At 36.4% G+C, this 26,899-nt stretch overlaps 3 protein-coding genes and 1 long non-coding RNA gene across 4 annotated transcripts; 3 read left to right on the forward strand and 1 right to left on the reverse strand.

Moving 5' to 3' along the window:
* The first annotated feature begins 4,321 nt into the window (after positions 1 to 4,321).
* On the forward strand, positions 4,322 to 8,450 carry LOC121785058 (actin cytoskeleton-regulatory complex protein PAN1-like). Its single transcript, XM_042183399.1, has 5 exons — positions 4,322 to 4,510; positions 5,027 to 6,296; positions 7,015 to 7,200; positions 7,289 to 7,440; positions 7,682 to 8,450. Exons 2-5 carry the CDS (start codon positions 5,060 to 5,062, stop codon positions 8,189 to 8,191), a joined length of 2,085 nt encoding a protein of 694 aa, XP_042039333.1. The 5' UTR covers positions 4,322 to 4,510; positions 5,027 to 5,059; the 3' UTR covers positions 8,192 to 8,450.
* A 1,287-nt stretch (positions 8,451 to 9,737) lies between these two features.
* LOC121785575 (60S ribosomal protein L30-like) lies at positions 9,738 to 11,695 on the forward strand. Its single transcript, XM_042184035.1, has 5 exons — positions 9,738 to 9,847; positions 9,973 to 10,078; positions 10,202 to 10,303; positions 11,307 to 11,375; positions 11,460 to 11,695. The coding sequence occupies exons 1-5, from the start codon at positions 9,827 to 9,829 to the stop codon at positions 11,498 to 11,500; spliced, it is 339 nt and encodes a 112-aa protein (XP_042039969.1). The 5' UTR covers positions 9,738 to 9,826; the 3' UTR covers positions 11,501 to 11,695.
* Positions 11,696 to 12,941: 1,246 nt separating this feature from the next.
* On the forward strand, positions 12,942 to 16,623 carry LOC121785012 (regulation of nuclear pre-mRNA domain-containing protein 1A-like). The gene is made up of 7 exons (XM_042183336.1): positions 12,942 to 13,525; positions 14,435 to 14,682; positions 14,898 to 15,053; positions 15,175 to 15,331; positions 15,422 to 15,564; positions 15,657 to 15,692; positions 15,783 to 16,623. The coding sequence occupies exons 1-7, from the start codon at positions 13,450 to 13,452 to the stop codon at positions 16,491 to 16,493; spliced, it is 1,527 nt and encodes a 508-aa protein (XP_042039270.1). The 5' UTR covers positions 12,942 to 13,449; the 3' UTR covers positions 16,494 to 16,623.
* Positions 16,624 to 24,344: 7,721 nt separating this feature from the next.
* On the reverse strand, positions 24,345 to 26,074 carry LOC121785404. The gene is made up of 2 exons (XR_006046951.1): positions 25,295 to 26,074; positions 24,345 to 25,203 (listed from the first exon to the last, which is right to left on the reverse strand). It is a non-coding gene; the product is annotated as an uncharacterized LOC121785404 (long non-coding RNA).
* Between the last annotated feature and the right edge of the window lie 825 nt (positions 26,075 to 26,899).

A 26,899-nucleotide genomic window follows, 5' to 3' on the forward strand; every position in this document is an offset into this window, starting at 1 on the left:
AAGTATAGGATAAATAAATCTAATGTATCTACTAATTATAAGTCATTATGAGTTAGAATTGATTCATTTAAACGCATAGCTAAATTATTCGAATAGATGATCCGTTCAAAGCCCACTCAATCCAATTTTATAAAATAAACAAAGTATTAATTGTTTAACTTTAAATTTATGTATTGTTGCCTCTGTCGTTCTTTTTCATGGATTTCTTTCTCTTCCCCTTTCCTTCCTCTTTTTCTTATTTTTGAAATAAAACTAATTATTAACATTAAAAAAAAATCTAAAATCCTAATCTTGTGTGTAGTTTTTTTTATCATTTAGTTATATTTTTTGGTTAAAGATAAAAAAACAAATAAATTATTATATAATTAAATCAACTTATAGTACTATATTATAAAAATCATTTTGATTTTATACAATTTAAAATTTAAATATATTAGAGCATCCTTAACCCCGGCCAGGATTCAGGCCCCAAGTCCCATCCACATCATCAATCCCTTAAATTTGAGTCTCATGCCACAAATGCTCTAACCCTGCAGGCCCCATGATACGAGTCTTCTATTATTATTATTATTTTGTTTAGATATTATAGAGATTTAGCATATCTTTTTTGTATCCACACATATTATAAATATGTGTGGAGTCTTCCATAATATTCAGACAATCAATCTATGAAATTATCGTTATTTTGGCTTAATTGAGTAGCAAACAAAAAACACCTCCTAAGATTGCCGACGAGGCTGATCTCGCGCTCAACCGCCCATCCGCCATTCACGTCGCCGACCCAAACGCTTGGTCGCTCGACAACGACGACTCTCGTTTCTTGATTGTGTGTTGAATTCGAACGTTAAGGAAGGCTATCCTTAACAACTGGTGCTTTCATTGAGAGCTCATCCTCCACAACACTGATCGAACCATAGCTACGTCGCTGCCCGACGGGAATCCACCCGCGCACAACAACTAGCCACACCACTGTCCGACAGAATCATTCCGCACACCCTCCGCAGCACCGCCATCACCACCGCATCTCACCCTCCATATTCTGTCAATAAAAAAACAAAGAATATACCTTCTTCACCAAAAATAAAGTACCACCGATCACTGTCGTGCTTCACTGCCACCATTCAACGTCATCATGTCACGCAACTACATCGGAGTTGGACGGAGGGTTCAAATCTGCATGTCGTCGAGTACTGATTACATTCGGGCTATAGTGAGGCCTCCGCTAAGAGGCTCGACGCCACAAGAATCCATTATGGCGAAGATGGACCACATGGACGGCTCAGTCGACCTACTTCCGCGAGCCGGCCTCCTCACCGGAGGCAACGCTCAGGAATTGATCGGTGATCCGTCGTGTCGCTTGTCGGCGATGACCCGCCACGGGGATGGTCAACCGGGGCTGCCCCTGCGCGATAATCCGGAAGGAAGCAATCCGTCGCGCGCCTTCCCGGGATCGAGCGAGATTTCCTCCGCCAGGCTGGAGAAGATCATGGCCCGATTTGACAAATTGGAGTTCAGGCTGGAATCACGATGTGAAGAAATCGATCGTCGTGTGACAAAATTGCAAGCGTCAAAAGCAGCATATAGACAACAGCCCTATGCGGACATCGATTCCAGACTGCCAACGAGTCGCTCGACTTGCTGGGATCTACCCTCCCGAACGTCTGGTCGCCATGTTGGAGAGATGCAACCTCATCCGCTACCGGAACCACCGCCACAGCCGGTTCTAGACCTGTTGTACGGTCCTTGTGGGGACACCTTCGCGTCAAAACACAAGACACACTCTTCTTTCGGGCCCCGCAGCGTTCTGCACGCTGATTCAGCCGCGCCGCCTAGATTCCCAACCGATGGGTATACTGGCCAGCAGCGAGACTTCCAGCACTTTGTCTTTCGAGAGGAACAACAACCTCACACTCGGCGGAACCCACCACATGCTTGACAACCCTATTTTTGGGAAACGCACACTCCGCCACCGATGCGATCAGATCGTCCGCCAAAGCAGCCAAGTGCAGCATTACCCAGAGATGCATTGGTAGTGTTCAACATGGGCAATGTTTTACTTTCTCTCTACAATCTAAAGTTGCTTTCTATGGTTGATAATGTGTTAATTCTTCAAATAAATATGGTTTGGTGCTATTTGAGGCTCCGTGATATCCGTTGGTTATCAGTAGCAGGGATTCGTCTTGAAAGAGCTAGGGAAGGTGTTAAGTGTGCTCATGAGAAGGAAATATTGGAGCAACAGACATATGGAATGACACCTCTTAACAAAGCTCTGAATGTAAAGAATCTGAACTAATTGGTCACCAATGGTGCTACATTTATTCCAAGACGACACTCTTGCCGATTTGATCCCGGAGGAGATCTCATCTAGCGTATGTTATCAGCGACTCTCTTCATTGCTTCGTGGTTCCCACCTTGAGGACAAGGTGAATTTTAACCGTGGGGGAGTTGATACAAGAATATCTTTACGAATATCCCCATATCTCTATTATTTCATATATTATTGATTTAGCATATCTTTCCCATATTTTCCCATATATCTCTTAGGATCTTTATTTCTTGCTCATTAAGTTAGGCTAGTCTTATAAATAGGAGTATTTGCATCCTTCTCAATCAATCAGAAATACAATTATCCTATTTTATTTTTACGCTTTTATATCAATTCGGTATTGTTCTTGGTTTGATCGACAGGCAAAGCTCCCGCGACTACCTTGACTACCTTTTATTCCTCCGCCGATCGCAATCGCGACGCCGGAATCTTGTTAAGGGAAATTATCCCTTAACAGAAATAATATTAGATTTATTTATTTTTCAGATCGAATTAGTTTTGTCTTCTTCAAAAAATGAATATCGATTTGATTTAGATTGATTTTTTAAAACTGAAAAAAATAGAATTGTATTTACTACTCCGTATAATACTCTTTTTGTCCTACTTTAACAATCCAATTGAGTAATGAGCGGATTTTAAAAATGCAAGAAAAGTTGGTTGAAAAATATAGTAAGATGTGGATCTATTTTCATGTTATTTTCTTATAATTTTTGAAGTATAAGACAAATAAAATTGCAAAATATGAAAACAAAATAACATAGATTAAAAACACTGCTAAAAAACTATACATAAATTTAAAACACAACAATGACAAGTACATAGATGAATAACATAGATTAAAAACACTGCTAAAAAACTATACATAAATTTAAAACACAACAATGACAAGTACATAGATGAAGTCGAATTGCGACTCGGAAAGAACACGTCAAAAGTCTCAAATTTGTGCAAAGCAGCCGAATCAAGTATTTTGCATTTGGCATTCTTCCTCATTCAATAGTTTTATCGTGAACTTCAATGTCTTCTTCATCAATGCATAGATCATCACCTTCACGATGGGATCCAAGTCGACTTTGGCTGATTTGGCCCTTATCCTTACCCTTTATCTTGCCAGCTTTGTGGCCCATGGGACGACTTTCATTGTACTTCATGCGTTCCTTGTTAATTGAGACAATTCTTTTCGGCACAGAGATTCAGAATAGTGTGTTAAGTGGATGATGAATAAAGTAAAAGTGGTGAAGAAAGAATAAAGTAAGAGACATGGTTACTTTTTTTCCAAAAAACAAAAGTGATTCAATAATCTAGGAACTTCCTAAAATAGAAAAATGACTCAATTAACATAAAACGAATGAAGTATTAAAAATAATATGGCAGTCGCAACCCTTGCAATAGGGCTGCTAAAACGGCCACTTGCAGTGACTGCTGCGGTAGTTTCGACGGCCACTGCCTCGCCCATTACGCTGCAACTGGGCCGCAAATCTCGGCTGCTCTAACTGTCACAAAACGCGGTCCTATTGACGGTGCTCTTATAAGAATAAAAAGAGATATTTAAGTTGGGTAGAGACTTAAGCATCTACTTGGCCTCTACTATAGTGGTGTTCGGTTGCCATGACTAATATCATGAGACTATCCATCTAGGATTAAGTTGTGGGATTATTTTAGTTGGAGGGGTGAGGCTATGACTAATTATCATGAGACTATCCATCTAGGATTAAGTTGAAGGGTTCAATCTTATGAACCAAACATGATACATATTTAATTATGAGATTTAATCTTGCCAACCGAACACCCCCTATGTCCACTAGATTCGGATGGGATTAGAATGACTCTAGTTCGAATCGGACTTATAATGATCTAAAGTTGGATAAGTTTTCACAAATCTAATGCAACTCCTACTTTTATCAAAAGGCCCAAATTATTAAAAAGGCCCAAGTTATTACAAAAGCCCAATAACTCAATCGGTTCTTCGTCTTAATCTCTCTCTCTCCATTTCTCGCTCCTATGTTCTATCTCCAAGTCTCTCTCTTTCCTCTATCTCTGGCTAACCTTACTCTCGCTTCCTCCCCTCATTTCCTAAAATCGGGCGTCTATTCACTCACGCCACCACCGTCGCTCCCCGCCGCTGCCGTCGTGGACCTCTTGCCGCAACAAAATCAAGAAACCCTAATTCCATTTGATCATCAGGTCAATTTCTTCTGCAGCCTTTTCTCCCACATTTCCACTTCTTCTTCACATCTATATCTACTTTTTGCTGCTGGGTTGTTGGTTTTTTGGTCAAGAGATCTGCAAGCTTATTTTTCTGAATTGGAATTCGTGGATCTAAAAATTGGAGTTTGAAGTATTTCCTGTTGTTGAATTTCGATGTCAGGATGTTTAAATTTTTGGTTATGTAATGGATGTTGTGTATTACTGAACTTGACTGGGAATTTTACATTATTGACTACTCGTCTCTCTAAACTAGCTGTTATTATATAAATACATGTATATGAACGAGGAATTGTATCCTGACATCTTTTAAGTTTTTTTTTAAAACAATTTTTTGCCTAAAAATGGAGTACAATTTTTAATGAAAACTTTAAGCACATTTGTACATCCTCTTCAAGCAGCTGGAAGTGAATATTTTCCTTTTGAATTTACATATGCGTATTTATGTTATCTCCGAAAACAGTCTCCTGTTAGTGATTATATTTGTTGTTGCAGGTCTTGTAGAAGTGAAAGTTGGTGTAAGGAAAGATGTCTTCGCCATATGTTAAAATTGGCAATCGAACGGTTGATCAATTGAAGGTCACTGAGCTGAGGGAAGAGCTCAAGAGGCGTAGATTGACTAGTAGTGGGTTGAAACAAGATCTGGTGAAACGTCTGGATGAAGCACTTCGTATTGAAATGCAAAGTTTGGAGGAAGCACAAGACGAACCTTCACAGCCTGAGGTTCCTGTTGAAAAAGAAAATGCAGTGACTGATGTTAATGATAGTGCTAAGGCTTTTACCGGGAGAGATATTGACATTGTCGTAACGATAGATGACTCCAGAGGGTCATCAGGTGAAGGCAAAGTCATTGAAACAGGCTTGGTGCAGGGAACCGAGTTTGCTGGGCTGGAAGGTGGACAGGTTCCTGAGCCCTCTTTTGTGGAAACTACTGAAGTTGAAAAGATAACTGAACCTGTGAAGATTTTGGAAGAATCAAACTCACAAGATCATGGAACAAATGAGGATGCAGATGCTACTATATTGCTTAATGCTGATGGATCCATGCAGGAGGATGCGAAGGTTGAACTCTCAGCTCCTAATACTAATGAAGGTATTCAATCAACGGAGCAGAGGGAAAACGATGATTCCAGTACACTCGAACCAGGTTCCAGTGTCCAGACACTGAAGTATCAGGTATCTGCGGTTGACCCTAATTTAGGGTTTCAAGTAACATCTGATTCTGTTTCTACTGAATCTGTCTCCATTATTGAGAAAAATGAACTAAAGATTGATGTAATTAATGATAATGTCAAATTAGAACTAGATGTTAAGCCTGGGACGGTGCAGCAGTCTCCCAACGTCGCTGTCCCTGATGGTGGTGAATCACATCCAATGGATGTTGAAGAGCCACTTGACAAAAATAATGTGAAAGATGGTCTTGACATAAAAGATGTTAAAGAGCCACTTGACAAAAATGATGACAAAGTTGACCTTGACATAAAAGATGTTGAAGAACTTCATGATGTCAAGAGCATTGATAGTGGGGATGCAGATCCCCCTGAGAAATTAAGTTTAGATCGGAGTTCTGGCGATGATTCCATGGAAGAGGATATAATGGAGAGTAAACAGATGGATGGCAAGTCTGATTCATTTACTGAAAATGTGGAGAACTCTGGAACACCTAGTGTGAAAGAGGAGGATCATGTGGACGTGGTTGGTCATGATAAGCCCGTAGAAATGGAGACAGCTTCTGGACCGACCTCTGTGAAAAGAAAATTTCAAGGTAAGTACATTATGATGGTTTGCATGAAAAGACACACTATAATATCAATATTGTATGGATTAACTATATTAAAGCTCCATGCCTTCTTTGGGTAATAAAGCTCTAGAGATGCAGGAACCCACGATTTTATATTGTTTGCACCTTATTTGTTATATTTTTTAGATGGCTTTCTGGCTTATATCCGCAGGGCCTTTTTTGAATGTTTAATGCGTGCTGTAAATTGATGTCAACATGATGTTTCATACTATATAGTAAAGACTCTGGATTCTTAAAATAAATACTTTTGCAGTTTAATATCTGGAATATGATAAATATGGTGGGAAAGGATCCAGTTTGTTATTATGAACATTTTTTGCTATGACAACTCTTTGCACACAATTAACAAGCTTTTGGACAATACTGGCTAACTATTATTGTGAATACTAAAATATTTGGCTTATAATTGTGAAGATTGTGGTTAATCTAGGCATGCTTCCTTTTTTATTGAAGGTTATGAGTGATTTCCAGATCTAAATCTGTCACCCTTTTGTGCCTGTAATAGTTCGATCTCAACCAAATTCTGAATCCAGGCTAAAACAGATATATGTATAATAGCTCCTGGCTGAAATTTATGATAACTTAAGAAAATCTATTCACTTTGTCCTTCTTTGGTTATGTCTAGCTACTTTTTTTTTTCTATTAAGGCTTTAACAACAAACTCATGCTTTGGATATTCCAGACAAAGAAGCCGTTGGCAATCATGATGCTGAGAAGAAGGTCCGCAGGTGGAACACTGAAGGCTTAAAGAGTTCTGAGCCACAGAGTGGTTCTATAACACCAAAAGGTTCATCTGAACCTAGTTTTAAGCCCATAACAGGTGCTAACTCCTTAGCTAATGTAGAGGAGGCTCCCAAGGAGCGTGTGGGTATGTTCCATAGTTTGTCATTGCTCCAGTAATTTGTTTCTAATATTCTTTGTTATCTCAACTGAATTGTTTTGTTTGTTGTGTGCAGTTCCACCATCATCAAAGCCACCGACTAATTCTCTCAGAATTGATCATTTTCTGCGCCCTTTCACTTTGAAAGCTGTCCAAGAACTTCTAGGAAAGACTGGAACTGTTACCAGTTTCTGGATGGATCACATCAAAACCCACTGTTTTGTCTCAGTACGTTTTGTCTTCACTCCCATAACTACATCCCTCGTTTTATCTATTTTGTGCAAAACAAATATTATAGCATGTGTTTGTAACTATGACAAATACTTGTGCATTGTGTAGCTCATATATCTACTTGTGTGTGTGTGTGTGTGTTCACATTAATTCATGAATGTGCTCATTATTTTTATATTGGGAAGCTGGCCCACTTTGATATATATGGGTAGTTATTAGAATAACTTTGTCTATGCAGTACTCATCTGTTGAAGAGGCTTTAGAAACTCGTAATGCTGTATACAATCTCCAGTGGCCAACAAACGGGGGGCGCCTCTTGGTTGCAGAGTTTGTTGATCCTCAAGAAGTCAAATCACGCGTGGAGGCTCCACTTGCGTCTCCTGCAGCTCCCTCACCAACTACAGTTCCAACTCAATCCCCATCTGTCGCACAACCTTCCCCACGACAGCAATTAATGAAGCAGCAGATACCACCTCCTCTTCCTCCACCACCGCTATCCAACCCACCACCCCAAGTCAGGGAACGGCTGCATCCACCAAGGGAACAGCCTGTCCCGGCAAGGGACAGGCTGAACCTCCCACCTCCACCCCCGCTTCCAGCTGCGGAGAAGGTTGTTGATCCACCAATTGTCACTCTGGATGACCTATTTCGGAAAACCAAGGCCCCACCACGCATCTACTACCTGCCGTTGTCTGATGAAGTAGTTGCATCAAAGCTGAAGACACCGGGGAAGAATGTTACTCAGTAGATTTCTGATAAGATTGGTTAGAGTGAAAGGTATGTTATAACTATATCTTTGCAGGTCTGCAGGTGACAAATGTAGGATGTTCCGGTGCTGGTTCAGTCATGGATCTCATCTGAGGCTGAGTTAGGAATTTGTTATCTTTTAGTTGATGAGAGTTTTGGACATCCATCTGTTTCTAAAGGAGGATTGTATGTTACTAACATTGCTACAACATTTGGATCCTTTTTATTCTCAGCATGCATTTTTACTCTGCTTTTTTCAACCTTAGCACATACTCACTCTTTATGATAAGTGATGTGTTTCTTTTTTAAGAAAGTGAAAGTATTGAGGTATAATATACATTAATTTATTGGTAAATATCGATTTGAATGTCAAATTGGAAGTATCTCGAATTTATTGGTAAATATCGATTTGAATTTCAATGTTCTAACAAATATTCATCGGAATCATATTTCAGTGGTTCAAACCCGATAAAAAAAAATTATAATGAATTGAAACCCCTAATTGATCATTGATACTTGTATTGTGTTGGCCTTTTGGTAATTCTATTACTAGTCTCCCCTTGAGATATACGGTAAAAATATACATCGCCAAAGACCAATGTATGTGTTGAAGCCTACTGATGTTCATCGTTTACTCATAAATAGTATTTATTATTTTTACAGATCTTGTGTTATGAGACTTATATCCATGGGGGAGTGATCAATTGCTAACTCATCATTTAATTGCTTACTACAACTAATTTAAGACCATCGGATTTTAAAAATCTCGTGGTCTACAATTTGCCATGTGTAATTTGATATATGTTGTGCGAAAAAATAATTTAAATCTAGAAAGTTATATGCATTTTAAAGTTATGAGATATTTTTTAAAAGTTAGTTACAACTAATTGGTTGTAAATTGACTTAATATCCTTATTGACGTTTTTTGTTGATCGTATTTTGAACATCTTGTGATTATTTTTTAATTACAGTTAACAATTAAATATTGAGTTAGCAATATAACAGTTTCATATATCCATGTATATCGATGTTGTTGTAACCATCTCACAATGTTTATGGCAAAAGAGGTATCGATTAATACACGTGAACCTTGCGGTACATCTGATCCTTATAATTAAAATAAAAGTAATGCTAATATTATTTTATTTTTTCATCTTAAGGTTTATTGTGATTTTGATCTCAATTTACTCTAAACAAGTTACTGTACGAGCCCGAGTTAATTAGATCACAGAAGAATCGGAAGACTATTTTTTTGTCTGATTACATCCTTTTTGTTACAAATAATGAGTCATAAAAATCAGAAATGAAATTGAAACACCCTTAGTAAGAAATTAATAATGGCAAATGGCTTGTTAATTCGTAAAACGTTTATCTTTTAAATCAATAAGATAAGATAATTTCGATCATCGTGTTACTGTGGATAATTTTCAACTTAACCCTTCATTAATTCGAATATTACAGTTCCGACCAAGGAATTGGGTAGATTTAGGTAATTTCCAAACATTGAAGGACGAAATTGAAGATCTGCAAAAATTTATACCCTATTAAAAACCCATCACTCAGTGCTGCATCTCTTAGCCGAATTAGGGTTTCACATTCTTCTCCGCCGCTCGCTCTCCAGCAGACTCCAGCAACAATGGTGGCCGCCAAGAAGACCGTATGATTCTCCTCTATTTTCTGATCATCGTTCCCTAATTTATCATTTCTGTTCATATTAATTTCTAAAATTCATCTGAAATCAATAGCTAATTCGCTTTTGCGCTGATTCATTTCCGTTTTCAGAAGAAGACTCATGAGAGCATCAACAACAGGCTCGCTCTCGTGATGAAGAGCGGGAAGTACACGCTCGGATACAAGACCGTGCTTAAAACCCTACGCAACTCCAAAGGTAAATTTTCCCCCTTTTCGTTTTTTGCAATGTTCGTTAGATTTATCTCGGTGCGAATGCGTTTCAGCTAAATCTCTATGGTGTAGATGGGTTTGAGGTTGTTGATTGGTTGAATTTTTGTAGGTAAGTTGATCTTGATCTCGAACAATTGCCCGCCTTTGAGGAAATCCGAGATTGAGTACTATGCTATGCTCGCGAAGATTGGTGTTCACCATTACAACGGAAGTAAGTGCTGATTTGCGTTTTACTCCCCTTTGGTTTGAACGACTTTACGCTTATTTCTGGGACATCTTGTTATATTTGCTTGTTTATTAGAAGGATTTATACATTAGGTATGCTTACAGTTTCCAAGTTTTTAATTTTGGTTATGCAAATGGAAGACATAATAACACATGATTTGGAGCTTAGGGTTAATGTTTGTTACAGTATTTGATTAAACTTTTGCTGTGAACATATATGATATTTGGAAGAATAATACGTCAAATGATAAGCACCAATGGATGAAACAATAGGAAATTCCACCAATGAGATGAAACAGAAAGCTTGTGATGTACTCCCTCTGTTCCCTAGTAATAGAGACATTTCATTTTGCGCACTTGTTTTGAAAAAATAATTATAAATAGTTAAAGTGGAGAAAAAAGTAAAATAAGAGAGAGAATATTGTAGATAAGATTCTTCTCTACATTATTCTTTCTTTTACTTTACTCTCTCTCCACTTTAACTATTTATTATTATTTTTTCAAAACGAGTGCAGAAAATGAAATGACTCTATTACTGTGGAACGGAGGGAGTAGGGAGTAGTTGACAATTCCTAATGTATTGGTTGTTTATTAGCATTATATGCTGATTCATTTGAAATAGAGCCAATGCGTTTTTCTAATTATGTGCTGCCAAAGGCTATGGTTTTAATCAAGCTTGAATCAGTATACTGTCTAATAACGCTAATGTAAAGGAGTAGTTGACAATTCCTAATGTATTGGGTGTTTATTAGCATTATATGCTGATTCATTTGAAATAGAGTCAATTCGTTTTTCTAATTATGTGCTGCCAAAGGCTATGGTTTTAATCAAGCTTGAATCAGTATACTCTCTAATAACGCTAATGTAAAGGAACAAACGTGGAGTGTTTTCTACGTAGATATATGTTTGGGGCAATATATCGCGAAGTAGGAGCTAGCAGGCATGAGTTTGGTCTAACGCTTGCTTTAAATTACATTGTGAATTTCCAGACAATGTTGATTTGGGGACTGCGTGTGGGAAGTACTTCCGTGTTTCGTGCCTCAGCATTGTTGATCCTGGTATGACAGTTGTTGCTTAATACCTAACATCACATGGACATTGGAGTGATTTGATACCTTTCAATTGTTCTCTGTATTATACAGGTGACTCGGACATCATCAAGTCACTGCCCGGTGATCACTGAGGAAAGATAAATAGTTTTAATGATTTACTTCGATATTCTGGATCCGTTGTATCATTTTCTCTATTTCATATGTAAGACATTTTTATCTTAGTCTTGGAATTATCATCTCGAATATTCTATGCTGTGTGTTATGGTTCAGCGTGGTCATGTCCTTGCTGGTTTTTGACAGTCAATGCAATGCACTTCCATTAATCATGTTTGGTAGAGCGTATGAGATCTGATTATCCCTATTTTTGATCTTCTACTTCCTTTTCTCTCTTTGTACTCAATGATCTTGACATTATTAGCATGGGAAATTTAAATTACAATAGTTCCCTTTACATTTTAACTAGGCCAAGTGAGTCCTCAAAATTTAATTTTCAAATTTCATCACTTTGTGTTTTTCTCCCCAACTTTACTGTAGTACTTAACGTGCTAAATTCTTTTTAATTACATGTGAAAATATATTTTTATCCAACAATTGAAAGTTTTATTTTTCATTTTGCTTAAGATATGCAAAAAGTGAAAACTATTAATTACTCCTATTTAAGAAACAGTGTTTCATGAATATATTTGTTTATTATCAATTAAGTATGATTTTAAAAGGTGAATCAAATCGTGCATAATAACATGAAGTTAGATTTTAAAAATAATTTGTTAACATACATAAAAATAATTATTATAATTGTAAACCTAACAAATATAATTTGTGTTGAACAATTCCAATGGTGTCTAGCATTAGATTTTCGGATTTCGGTATTAGATTTTCAAAATTTTCAAATTTTTGGTATTGAGTTTTCATATTTTATATTTTTATGCAATCTCAAAATTTTCAGATCTAATTGGATTCATTTTTCATAATATTTTAAAAGTTTTGGATTGGATCTGTCTGTGCAACAATTCTATCTCAAATCCGTACTCACCCCTAATACTTCATCCGTCTCATAAGAGAGTGTATTCAATTAAATATTTTCCTCACCCCCAGGAGGAATGTGTTCTTGCAATTTTTAGAAATTACTAATTTTATATTTACTCTATATTTTTTTTATCTTATCTTGTTTATACATCATACATGGCCTAAAAAAAATAACCACTCTCATTGAATAACAACAAATGATAACTTTTCTCCACTAACCTACAAATCTCTACATTAAAACGTGACAGTTTTATCAACAAAAAATCAATAGTATTTTTTAACTTTACTAAAATCCACACCCATAAAATGCGAGCAAAATATTTTGGACTAAGATAATATAATTATTTATTCATGTTGCTCTTAAAAACTGCATATACTATACTCAAAAACACAATATATAAAGAATGGAAATGGAAATTAAAATTCAAAATCACATCTTTGCACAACTTTAGTAGTAAAATAACAAGAATTACAGGTGCACGTGACATACCCAATTTAATAAAATTGCGTTTTACATCTCTAAATTTCATAGAATTTTCACACACATCACACACTAGACGCAGCAAATTTTTATTACCAAAAAAGGCAAATCCCCTCTCATTTTTATGCGTTTCTCTCTGTATGAATCCCTCCCCATCACTCCCGCTTCCAAAATCCTAACAAAATCACAACTTTTTATTAGGGTTTGTGGTATAACTGAAATCAAATTTCGTTTAAATTTTGTACAAGCTACCTGTTTTTCAAATTTTCTTTCCGCCCAACTTCTATTTTTTGCTTTGGTTCGGAAAAACTCTCCCCTTGCTCTCCGTTTTCGATTTTGTAGCAATGCAAATAAGCTGATTTGTTGAAAAAAATTTTCTCTCGCAGAGCCCTTTCGATTAATTGGGTTAAAGTTATTATATTTTCTCAGTTCTTGTTCATACATAAATTAGGGTTTCACTCTTGGATTCAATTGAATTTCGGATTTTGCCGCGCTTCTATTCAAGTGAATACATTCGCCACACGCACACACACGTAGTTGTTCGGCGGAGCTGAAAGTGGCGGCGGCGGTGGGATGAATAGTGTGTTCAGTGAACAGATTCTTGCTGACAAGCTTTCGAATCTCAATAGCACTCAGCAATGCATTGAGAGTATCCTCCTCTGCTTATTTTGTGTTTATTGCTGTCTCTAATTCTTTCTGTTTCCTTGTATTGCTAGCAAGTGTAGTGTGATTTGCAGTTTCTTGATTTTGCTTTGTGTTTTCTGAGTGGATTGGGAGATGCACTTACTTCATCTATCCTGCTAAACATTTTGGGATTGATTTTGTAATTGTACAATGTGTTTCATGTGTTCGAACAGTGTGAATTGGTGCTCCAGTTTCATTGTATATACTTAGAGGAAATGAGGAATGTATTGTGGAGTCACCGTTCCGCTTGTTGCAGTTGATCTTTCGTCCCGTTTGCTTTGATACTAGGATTTCGTTTATTGTTTAATTTTGATAGGATTGCTGATACATTTGGTTTTTTGAAGTTATTACACCTAGGCTTATCATTTCAAATTAAAGGATAACACAGTTCTTTTCATCTATGATAAATTTCCACCTGAGTTGGCACTTTATAGAGTCGTAGAGTCACAATTATGTTAGAACGATATCTTTGCCTTTTACGTTCTGTTTTTTGTTTTGTTTTCCTAATGTTCTGAATTATATTCTTTGTAATGACTAGACGAGCATTTCAAGTTCTTGTGTGGATGCTTTTTTTGAGTTGGCATACGTATATAACCGTAATCTTTTATATTCACTATTCACAAATATCTAACATTATGGAGTATTCTTTTTGTGAAAATTTTCTTTCCGTGTAAGCGAATCTTCCACGCAACATTTAATTGAATAAGTGTCCATTTCTGGAGAATGGAAATGCATAAATTTCAAAATTGATGTAGTTTATGCTTACGGTTTATAAACTTGCTTTAGAGGTCTACTTGTAAGGAAATACTTCTCTGACACCCTCTACTTATATATGCAAATACGTTCTCTGGTTTTCCCTTAACTTGGGATATAGCTTTATCGCACTGGTGTATATTTCACCGCAGCAAAGCAGAGCTAGTGGTTACAACATGGGACAGACAATTCCACAGTTCAGAAATAGCCCAGAAAGTACCTCTTTTATACCTTGCAAATGACATCTTACAGAACAGCAAGCGTAAAGGCAATGAATTCGTTACCGAGTTCTGGAAAGTTCTTCCTTCAGCACTCAAGGAGTTAGAGAGTAAAGGCGATGATCGTGGAAAGAATGTGGTGTCTAGATTGGTGAGCTCTTTTGCATAATTTAAGAACACTGCCACTCTACCACTCCTTTCCTCAACCCCAAATGGAAAAGTTGATTATTCAGTCGGGAATTGTCATTTCTTAAAATGCTCTGTAGATATCTCAGTTTTTTAGTCTTGTAATTCTTCAAATGTGAATGCTACATAATCAATTTTGTTTTTACTGGCGGAGATGCTTGACTATAATGTGCTGTTTAGGTTGGGATATGGGAAGAACGAAGAGTTTTTGGTTCTCAAGCTAAAAGACTTAGAGATGCAATGCTTGGAGAAGAATTGCCTCCACCTTTGGAGCTCAGGAAGAAGCGGTCTCGCTCTGTCAGAATAGTTAAAAAGGACTCACGTTCTATAAAGACGGTAGGATTTACCAATTCATTGCTTTTTTGCGTGGCTCTTATCTTTCTTTTCTTTTATTGTACGTCGTCAGCTTTGTTAGATTATACATATTTTTGAAAAAATCTTCTTTTAATGAAACCAGAAACTGAGCATTGGTGGTACAGCAGAGAAAATTGTTTCAGCATTTCACTCGGTGTTCAGTGAACACAATAGTGAAGACGAAGAATTGAGTAAATGCAAGTCTGCCGTTCATCGTGTGAAAAAGATGGAGAAAGATGTTGATGTGGCGTTAACAAAAGGTAGGCGACTGTTAAATGAAGCAACATTACTGGCGCTGCAGTGTTTTATTGATTCCTACTATTTATTCTAGGATTTGCTACTTTTTTCAGCCAAAGATCCATCGCGCAAGGCCCTAGCCAAAGAGTTAGAGGAGGAAGAAAGTACATTGAATCAATGCATTGAAAAACTTAAAGAAGTTGAAAACAATAGAACCGCACTCGTTGCTCAGTTGAGGGATGCACTTCACGAGCAGGTAGTCAGTCGCTCAATACCTGAATGATTCCTTTTTATTATGTATCAACTGGCCTAATGAATCGTTGATGGTACAATTTTCCTGTATTTCAGGAATCTGAACTGGAGAATGTTCGGACACAGATGCAGGTTTGTCGTTGAGATCCATTCACGAAACTTTATTTCAAGAATCATTTTAAGACACCGTTCTAACATCCAAGGCGTCGTATCAAATTTCAGGTTGCACAGGCACAGGTAGAAGAAGCCACACACATGCGGAAACAATTGAATGAAGATCGTGTATTTGACTCAAAACCATCAACCACGCCAACAGACGCCAATCCCAACTCGGAGCAATCATCAAAAAAATCTGCTGCTGCAATTGCAGCTGAAGTTGCAGATAGGCTAGCAGCCTCTACATCCTCCCAGTATATCATGTCATCTGTTCTCTCCTCATTTGCTGCCGAAGCAGCCAAAGGTGCTGGGCTGACGCCATCATCAACCTCAACGACTTCTTTCTCATCATCGCAGTCAAAATCCGAAAACCCACCTGTTTCAGATCCTAAAGCTTACATGGCTGCACAGATAAACCCATCACAAAACCCTTATCCAACCGTCATGGCTCAGCCCTCGATGCAAGTTCCCAACTCTCAAGCTCTGTATCACTCAGTACCTAACCAGCCTTCTATGCAGTATATGCAGCCTGGTTCATATGATTATAGTGGCTTGAGTCCTATGCCGCCTGGGCCTCCTCCACCGGCCCCTCCATCGTACATGGTTAACCCGATGGTGCAAATGCTGCCAATGGGGCATCAGCCATCAACGGTACCTCAGCAGCAACCCATGTCGGTATCTCAACAGCAACCGCCTCCGCCTGCAGGCTTTCGCCCTCTAGCTCCTACTCAGGCACCCGGAATGGTATATTTTTCACACCCTTACCGATTGCAGTGATGTGCTGACATTTGTAGTCGTCAAAAGGCTTCTTGTAAACTTGAAATTTTGTTGTGAGATTTAGTAGACATCAATAGCAGTGTATCATTTTGCTTTGGATAATAATAGGCTTTTCAGTTTTATACTTAAAGATCGGGACTCTATTACTATTTAGACATTCTAAATCTCATCGAAGAGGAAAATGCACGTTTGCAGACGGAAATCCTTCAAATGAAAGCTGTTTAAGACTCGTATCTAAAAACATAGAAAATATGAAGACTCTTATTACATGAGCCATCTCATATAAATGAAACTACAAGAATATACCAAAATAATCATGTGCTATTGATCATTTTCCAAAAGATAAAATCTCTAATAAAAAGGACAATATTGGCATAATTGTGGACTGATGGCCAAAGCTGAACCAAGCGCGCGGCTTCTCTTTCAGTACTGCGTCGACTGTCTTCTTTGCAAACACTTCCGCAGGAGTAGATTTCGGTGTCTGGGAGAAGACTGCTGCCCTAGTTCGAATCGCTTTTTCAAATGGCTTGTACAGTTTCCATTCTGGCATTCTGCTGTAGATGGCCAAAGCAGTCTCTCCTATGTTGGACCTAATAGCCCCGGGTACTACAACTGCGATCACGTCGATCCCAAAGGGTCCAATCTGCATTTTGGCATTGAAGTCGTTGTGAGACGGGCCAAAAAGTTGAGCATGGAAGGACACTCGGAGATGGAATGTAGTGCAGATTTTGTTGCTGTGTAGACGCCTCCCCAAGGCAATGGGGCCAATGCTGTCACACTTCCAAAGTTTACGATCTTGACCTTCTTCCGAGATGCCATGTGAGGAACGAAATAATTGGATATTTTTAGTTAGGGTGTTAGTAATTTAAAAGTAATAAGTTGGATGATTTTAGTTTTGTTTTTGGAAACATTACTACAAAAAGAGTTTAATGAGTTGGACCACTTGATGCACGTTTGACCGAATCCGTGCAACCTGATAGATTTAATGCTACTTATAACTAAGCATCAATTATTGGATATTGTTATATACCGAGTCAGAAATGTGATGTTTTTATTTTAGAAGCAGAAACTTGAATACTAGATTGCCTATATGTCAATCACCGAATAATAGTATTTTGGTTGGTTTAAGAAAAAGTTTAAAATTGGAGCTACTAATTTTATGCAATTGGGAAAAATCATGCTCAAGTAAATCCCCATTTAACTGATAATCTGTGTTGATGGTTGGCCATTGAGGTTTTTAACAACTAAAACTGCTGAGTTAATCATACAAGTTTCTTTTTTATGCAAATTACTCATCTTGAGACCAACTTTTTAGTTTGGGTTTCTAATTTTGACATTTTTATGTTGGTTTCACCTTTCGCATCTGTGATTGATTTGTGCATTTTATTTGTCATGCCAAGCCATTTTGTTATAGATGCTTCCAGTTCGTCCTTCTCTTTGAATTCACGACTTCTTTTCTAATTTGGTTGTGAACTAAATATATCTGATGTTCTGCTAAAGTTGACGGTTATCATATCATGTTAGAAGTTGCAACATTGGGTAAGTATATATTGTAACGCCCGTTTTTTTTTCCTTTCTTTTTGGGTATACTTTTTTTTAATATCTCCATCTTCCCTAGAATCTCTCCAACCTCCAAATCCATCAATATCTATCAGTTTTGCATATATATATATATATATGATAACCCTATAACCAAATCTGGACCACACATATTTTCTAATCTTGTGGCTGAGATTCAAACTTAGATTTACTTCATAAAAAAGGCGTAGATGGTAAATATGTCATTTCCCTCATTTAATTTCTGAATTTCGCTCAATTTCCGGATAGAATGATACTCTGAGTTGATAAAATGATAGTTTTGCCGGATAGAATGATACTCTGATACTCTGAGTTGATAAAATGATAGTTTTCTTATGATAGCAATATCGTGCTGCAATATCAAATATTCTAACGTTTTCTTATGGCAATTTGCAGCTGCTATGACCACTGGCAAGTCATCATAATAGTTCACAATATGTAGTAAATTTGGATTTCTGTCAACCAAAGCAGTTGCCACCACTGTATTTCCAACAATGGCAGCATTGTGTAAGGCAGTTTCTCCACTGGAATCCTTGAGGGCAAGCGCCTCTGGTGGTAATATTTCCACCAACTTGATCACCAAATCCTTTGATTCTTATGATATTGAGCTGATTCATACCCTCTACCGACATCAATGAAGTCTTCCCCTATTGTTCCAAACAAAACAAAATAAAATTTGAGAAAAAAATGAAAATTTCAAGATAACAATAATTTAAAGAGGTAATTAAACCTTAGATCCGCAATAATCAGATGAATTTGAAGGTGAATCTGCTAGCAATATTCTGTGGTGATTATGATATTGCGATTGGTGGCGCTGGTGGAGTAGGGGCGTCAGGCGGTGGCCATCGACACTTGCCCCGCCGATATGGTGGATCACATGCCCTGTGAGGATCCCAGAATTAACAGCCCGCTCTCGCTGTCATTATAGGTGAAGAGCTTTTCTCCTCCAACACAAAAATGTGTGGTGGAGATTTAGTTATAGGGTTATCACACAAATTGGGGTTATCATTATAACACACCCCTAGAGTTGTGATCATATGATAACCCTTAAATCACGTAATAACCCTATAACCAAATCTGAACCACACATATTTTCTAATCTTGTGGTTGAGATTCAAACTTAGATTTACTTCATAAAAAAAAGCGCGGGGTAAATATGTCATTTCCCTCATTTAATTTCTGAATTTCGCTAAATATTAGGTTTACTGCATACAATGATAGTTTTGCCGGATAGAATGATAATCTAAGTTGATAAAATGATACTTTTGGCTTATATATGTTAGGTTTACTGAATACAATGATAGTTTTACCGGATAGAATGATACTCTGAGTTGATAAAATGATACTTTTGACTGATAAAATGATATGTTAGGTTTATTGCATAGAATGATAGTTTTGTCAGATAGAATTATACTCTGAGTTGATAAAATGATACTTTTGACTGATAAAATGATAAAATGATATATGTTAGGTTTATTGCATAGAATGATAGTTTTGTCGGATAGAATGATACTCTGAGTTGATAAAATGATACTTTTGACTGATAAAATGATAAAATGATATATGTTAGGTTTATTGCATAGAATGATAGTTTTGCCGGATAGAATGATACCCTGAGTTGATAAAATGATACTTTTGACTAATAAAATGATAAAATGATATATGTTAGGTTTATTGCATAGAATGATAGTTTTGCCGGATAGAATGATACTCTTAGTTAATAAAATGATACTTTTGACTGATAAAATGATATATGTTAGGTTTATTGCATAGAATGATAGTTTTGCCGGATAGAATGATACTCTGAGTTGATAAAATGATACTTTTGACTGATAAAATGATAAAATGATATTATGTTCTATAAAATGATACTTTTTGTTCATAAAATGAGGGTTATTAGGTTATCATTTTATCATTTTATCAGTCAAAAGTATCATTTTATCAACTCATGTACAGATAAATAACTAAATAATGTACAGAAATAACTAAATAATGTACAGATCCGGTCAAGTAATGAACATACAAATATTCCATTCACTCTTTGACCCATGTACAACAGCAGTCACATGATGCATAAAACAGGATAAATAATGCATTCATATAACCAAATAATGAACAGAATCACTCAAGTAATGAACATATAAAATTTTTCCATTCACTCTTAGACTCATGCACAACAGCAGTCAAATGATGCATAAAACATGATAAATAATGCATAGAAATAGCTACATAATGTACAGATTCAGGCTAGTTATGAACATAAAAATATTCCATTCACTCTTTAACCCATGTACAACAGCAGGCACTTGATGCATGAAACATGTATATAATGCATAGAAATAGTTTTAAAGTGCACAACATCAACCTAATAGTGCATAACATTTACCCAGGAATGTACATTTAGAAAATAAACATTCAGCCTTCGCTCATACTACAATAATGTACCACACCAACCAAATAATGCAACAATACAACATAAATAATGGACTCAGATTGCAAGAACAAGACCTCAATCATCAAACAGTAGTTATTCTACTGCAAATTTTGAAATATGCCAAAACAGGGTCCTGCAATAATCTGGTCACTAATGTCCCACAGCAAACAAATAATGCAGGCACTTTACCTTCCACAGAAACAAAAAAGAGATCATAAAACATGAACCTATAAGATACACGAAACCATGATTTCAAACCCACGACATTGCCTACCCGTTGGATACAAAGCAAAACATGAACAAACAACTCTATAGTTCTGATTTCCAAATGACACTACATATTTGAAGTTCCACATTAAACTATTTCATCTACACAAAATCAGAACACTAATACCGAGATTCGCTTCACAGACATACCTTGATGAATGTTTGAATACACCAGAAATCGTGTATCAGGAAATGATTCGTCGTTGGGTGGGCGTACGTCGTCAAATTTGTGAGAGGCTTCCGATTTCTGACTACGGCTGACATACCTTGATGAATGTTTGAATACACCAGAAATTGTGTATCTGGAATTGATTCGTCGTTGGGTGGGCGTACGGCGTCAAATTTGTGAGAGGCTTCCGATTTCTGACTACGGCTGGTGGATCTAGGGTTTGTGGAAGTGGACAGAGTGGAGAGAGTGGAGAGGGTTGAGAGAGAATTGAATGAGAGTGGAAGAGAGTTGAAAAGACGGGAGTAAATCGCACCAAAATCGGACTTGCCAAATTCTGGCGGTTAACTTCAATAATGAATTGACCACATTACCCTCATAATGCATAAACATAACGTGTATAATGCAACGCGTAAACATGCACATGTCACAAGATACTCACTAATCCAATATTTATTACAAGATGAAAAGGGAAAGAACTTCAAACGTAAACTAACAAAAGCACACATGCAATCTTAATCATAATTTACACATGGGAAACTAGGCATGAAAGATAGATGAAAGGAAGTTGCATGGAGAAGTAGGGTTTGATGTTGATAATGATCAATTTCTTGTCTCCCCATTCAAATTAGGTGAGATGAAATTCCCAGGGTAAACCCTAGTGTTGCTCGTATTACTCTTCCCTTCATCAACATCGTTCGAAACCCCATCCTCCTCCATTCTCTTTGTTCTGTCCTTTTGCGCCTTCTTTTGTTGCACGTAGAGGTGTGCGTAGCTAGCTCCCGTTGAAGACATTCTACAACAAAATTAATTAGCTCAAATAATTATATTTATCTATGGAAGCAATGGAAGAAGTTGGTGTGGTAAGAAACTACAAGGCTAGGATGAATTTATAGGGAGAAGGAGAGGAGTGATCAAAGGGGTGTTGGATGCTTTCTGAGGAAGAAAATCACTAAGTAGTGTGGTTTAATTATGGAAGGCATGTTTAATGGTTATCTTTAAAGACATTATTAATTATCTTCAATAATATTGTGGTTATGGTTTGTGCATTAGTTGGTCATTAGGCTGTCAGCAGCTTTTGATTTCTATGCTTAATTGGTTTATCAACTATTTGGAAACCAATACGTTTTGTGAGGTTTTTTATATTCAAGATTTGGGCCCTAATTAAAGAATTAATCAATGTAGTCATCACTAATTCAATACTTATTATTGCTATCTAGCTAATTATCCACCCCCGTTTGAAGCCTTTATGCTAATCTTTTTATAAACTTCTCAAGAATGAGTGTCGATGTTGAATATATATGTATCATGTGGGCATTGTTCTCTGTGATGGCTTATAATTATCTCATGTGTTGTATACTTTTATACGAAAAATGTTAAACTTCTTTGCTAAATAAAAAAAAATATAGTACTATAGTGTAGTACTCATATACTAATAATTTTATCATTTGACATATTGGTTGAATTCAATACTAATATAATACAAAATGTTTTATGTTAGGAATTAATGTAATCATCAAATTATACGCACTGGAAATTACAAAGACAAATATAGATCTAGATTCATAACAAATAACAAATATTGTGTGTTGTCGTTATTGAATTCCAATGTTTGATCAAATCCTAAAGGCGAATCTACTACTTTCGCCATCAATAAGTAAAATCTAATACTTAACGAGTTAATTTCAAAATCTTAAGTTATTCTATATATCTTTCATACTAAATTCTTTGTAGAATGGTGCGGTTGAGTTCTTTTGGTCACATGACTGAGTTAATTTAAAGTTAAATTTACTAATTTTATCTTTAATTATATCCAAAGTAAAGTAATTATTAAATCTTAGTTGAAAGTTAATAAGTTTAGCAATTAATAAATCCAAAACAGGAATCAATAGTCACGTAATTATCCATGTTTTATATGTTTGCATGTGGAACAGGCCGAAAGAATAAGTTAAAAATGTTATTTTTTCCCATTATATAGTTTATATAGTAGCTTTAATTTGTTTTCATTTTTGCATTTTTGGAACACAAGTATATGTACTAATGAGGCCTTTTTGTAAATTTTTCTACACTTAATTAATGTTTAGTTTTTGGTCATACATCAATGTCATTTAGTCGAGAACAGCTAACATATCTTATCTTAATTTAAACAAAATATTAAAATGCGTTTTACCTCCATGCAATAATATAAAAAAAGCATTGCTAATGAGTGGTCTGGCCAAGCCAAGTTACATACTCCCTCCGTCCCCTAATAGGAGTCAGTCTTTGACCGGGCACGAGTTTTAAGAAATGTAGAAAAAAGTTGGTTAAAAAAGTTAGTGGAATGTGGGACCCACATTTTTATATTGATTTTATAATAAAATGTGAGTGGAGTGAGTTAGTGGAATGTGGGGCCTACTACCATTTATGGTAAAAATGAAGAATGACTCTTAATGGGGGACGGCCCAAAATGGAAATTAGCGACTCTTATTCGGGGACGGAGGGAGTATTATATTTAAAAGGTCATAATTATTATCAAGTCTACTTATCTCCCACCAACTTATCTCACAATTATCCACATTGTCGAGTGGTCATTAGAATTAACAGGGATTTTGTAATTCAAATCATATTTAAGTGCCCGCTTTAAATTGTTGGGGCATAATACATCATGTATTACATTTTCTTAAATTAATATGAACCACACTTGGGTATAATTAATAAATATTATCTGGGGTTGACATAACCTAATTTGATGCAAAGTTAAACTGAAAAAGAAAATCCAATCAGTGGAAACCCAACTTTGGTTCTAAAATGATAGCCACGCATATAAACCAATAGTAAGTGAGACCAAAAGCTGATTGCGACAAATAAATTATGAAGTATTTAGTTGGTTCGACCTAAATTAAGTTGGCTTAGAAACAACAAAAATGTAATGTAGTAGTAACAGATTTCTACCTTAAGGATCTGACGAATGTCGGAATCATGAAGTCACCGGTTAATGAAATTTTTCGCTAGTACTTACGATGGGGTTGAGAGGTGTCGTTTTCCGGTAGCCCTCATGCGCAGACGACGCGGTTGGTTAAATATTAGCTTTTAGCTCGATTAACCAATTAGGCTAGCCCAAAACGAGATTCAGGGTTAAGTTTGGAAATATTTATAATTCAGATAAAATTTGAACTCAATTAGCATGCAATCTGAGTAGGATTGACTCGAAACTCGATAAATTAGCCAATAGATATCAAAATATTTGTGTAACGGCCCGCTAAGCCAATATTATTAGAAACAATATTATTAGCTTGATTATCTATATAAGTAACTTTTATGCGATTAAATCCGAGCTACGATAGATTATCGTTGTTGTTTGTTTTGACGATAGACAAATGAATAAAACACACGTAAATATATATTACACCTTTATGAATACAATAAATTTAAGTAAATAAATAAAGTCCCATAATCAAAATCTTAATGTCCGATACATCCAATAAAAGTCCAACAAAAATTTAATTTAATACATCTTTTGTTCTAAAGAAAATCGGGTACATCAACGAGAACAGCTCCGAACTGGAATTGAATTTTTTTTCCTGCACCAAATTAAACAAATAATATATATATAAAAAAGGGGAGAGAGGGCCGATCATGAGGATGATTTTTTTTTTCAAAACATTAAATGCCTCATTTAATGAGGGCAGACAAATCATATCCCTTCTGACAAAAGAGAATAATTAGAGATAAGAATACCATGCAACTTGCTACACCAACTTGTTACACGTCACTTTCAATGCCACCTTTTTTGTATTGTATACAATCATTTTTCTTTCCCTCACACACACATCACCCTCAAATCCTAAGTAATCCTAAGTTGTCTGTACACACCAAGCCAACATGGATATAGGAGTTTGAGGAAGAAGAATTTCACACAATTCGTAGAGTGAAACACTACCATCCAACAACACTTAACTGCCACATCAAAAGGTAAACACCAAGCCTTTCTTTTCTTTCATCTATGTACAAGCATGCATATATGTAGTTGGAAGAAGAATCTGCCCAAATGTTAACAATAAACACCAAGAATTACTTGTTTCACCATTAAGTCTTCCAAGAAGACACACAATTGTCCAGAATTCACCAAATTTATAAAATAGACAACTAAGTCCTACAACCAGGGTAAGCATAAATTGAGAATCTTATCTTGAACATGAATCTGCCGGATTTCCGGCGACGGCTCTTCGGCAGCCCGGAGACAACCAAGGACAGCCCCCACTCCGATACGTCACTAATTTCACAACCTTCACAAATTAAATTCCAAAACTTTAAAATCTAAGATTATAAATTCTTAGAAATTGAAATGAAAGGGAAGAACAATAAATCAATCCTTACCTTTCGGGAGTCCGACGGAGCGGCGGCGAAGCTGGAGAGAAAGAAGGGACGGCGGCGGCAGATTCAGGAGAGAAGGGGGCTGGGGCGGTGGAGCAGCGGTGATGTGAGGCGGTGGAAATCGAGAGAGAGAGATCGGAGTCGACGGCAACGTCGATTCTTGCACCACGGCGAATCGGAGAAAATCGGCGGGTTCTGTTTTGGGGAGAAAAGAAAAAAAAAACGCGAGGGAGAGAGAAGAGAGAGATACGCATAGGGGGGTTAAGGGAGTATTTGATTTTCTCGTTTAATTATTTAGTACTCCTACTATAATATTTATTGGGTTAAAGTGAAAAGTGAAGGAAGGGAGTAGACTTGCGTAGGGAATGGGAGAATACTTCCATGTTTTATCTTTTTCTTATATCACTTTTGACTTGGGCTCCTTCAAATTATTTTGGGTTGGGGATTATTATTGTTTTGGGCTCTAAAATGTTAATTCTTTGGCCCGATAATGATTTGTCTCACATGTGTAATAGCAAATATATTAGACTAGTGGAATATTTCGAATCACACTAAGTTTAGTGAAATCAATATTAACCTTTTGGGGATGACTTGAGATAGGGAGAGTCCGTTTCCTTCTTCAAGTTAGAAGCTGGACTACACAAAGTTTACAAATTGTTTTGAGATGAGACAAATTAATTGAATGGAAGTTTGGACTATGTAAACATGAATTCGAGCACTTATAAACAAATTGGGGCTGCAGTGCATAGTGAATGTGAGGTTCGATTTCAAATTTAATTATTTCTGGGCTTAAATCAAATGGTTAAGTAAGATAAAATGATTTGTTATGATCCTAGTTGTTATGTTTTTGTAGAATAATTAGTAAGGTACACAACACCAATTTTAGTTGGGCATTATTACATAAATGGAGAAATAAGGATGGGGATTTATTAATTTGGGCTATTTTTCTTTTGGCCTCACTAAATAAATTGGTGAAATAAGGTGGACTAAGATAACAATTATCTTGGGTCAAGTAATTAATCCTTGGGCCGATAATTTAATTGTTGAGAATTAGTTAGTTAATTTTTTGGAATATTTCGAAGGATGAATAATTTATCCCAAGTCCGAAATAAACATTGCAAGGGAAAACATCTTCGATAATTAATTCATGTGCTCAATTAAATCTTAGGATTTAATTCGATATCGTTGAGAAAAATACGAGGAGCCAACGGAGGAATTATAGGCGTAAGCGGCCGACCGGCATTGCCCCGCGACGCCTCGGGCGGCCGCTAAGGAAATGGAAAGAAAGAGGGAGACGACGTTCTCAAGTCACAAAAATAATTAAGTTTAATAAAGAAGTGCTATTAATTAAATTTTTCCCAATTTAATTAATATGCAAGTTTCTAAAATTTCTATCGGTGAACAAATGATAAAAGAAATAAAGTAGGGGCATGCATTCATATAAGTATGTGAATTTTCTCGAGTCTTATTAGTACGTTATTTGTTTTCAAAAGGCTATCTCCGTGAGTTAAGGGTGGAGTCAGGAAAATTCAAGTTAAGGAGTTTTAAGCAGTCGAGGTGAGCTTTCTTATACTAAAAATACAAATTGTATTTTATGAAAACTTGAAC

The sequence above is a fragment of the Salvia splendens genome, chromosome 21 (genome assembly GCF_004379255.2).
Source record: "Salvia splendens isolate huo1 chromosome 21, SspV2, whole genome shotgun sequence".
Lineage (NCBI taxonomy): Eukaryota > Viridiplantae > Streptophyta > Magnoliopsida > Lamiales > Lamiaceae > Salvia > Salvia splendens.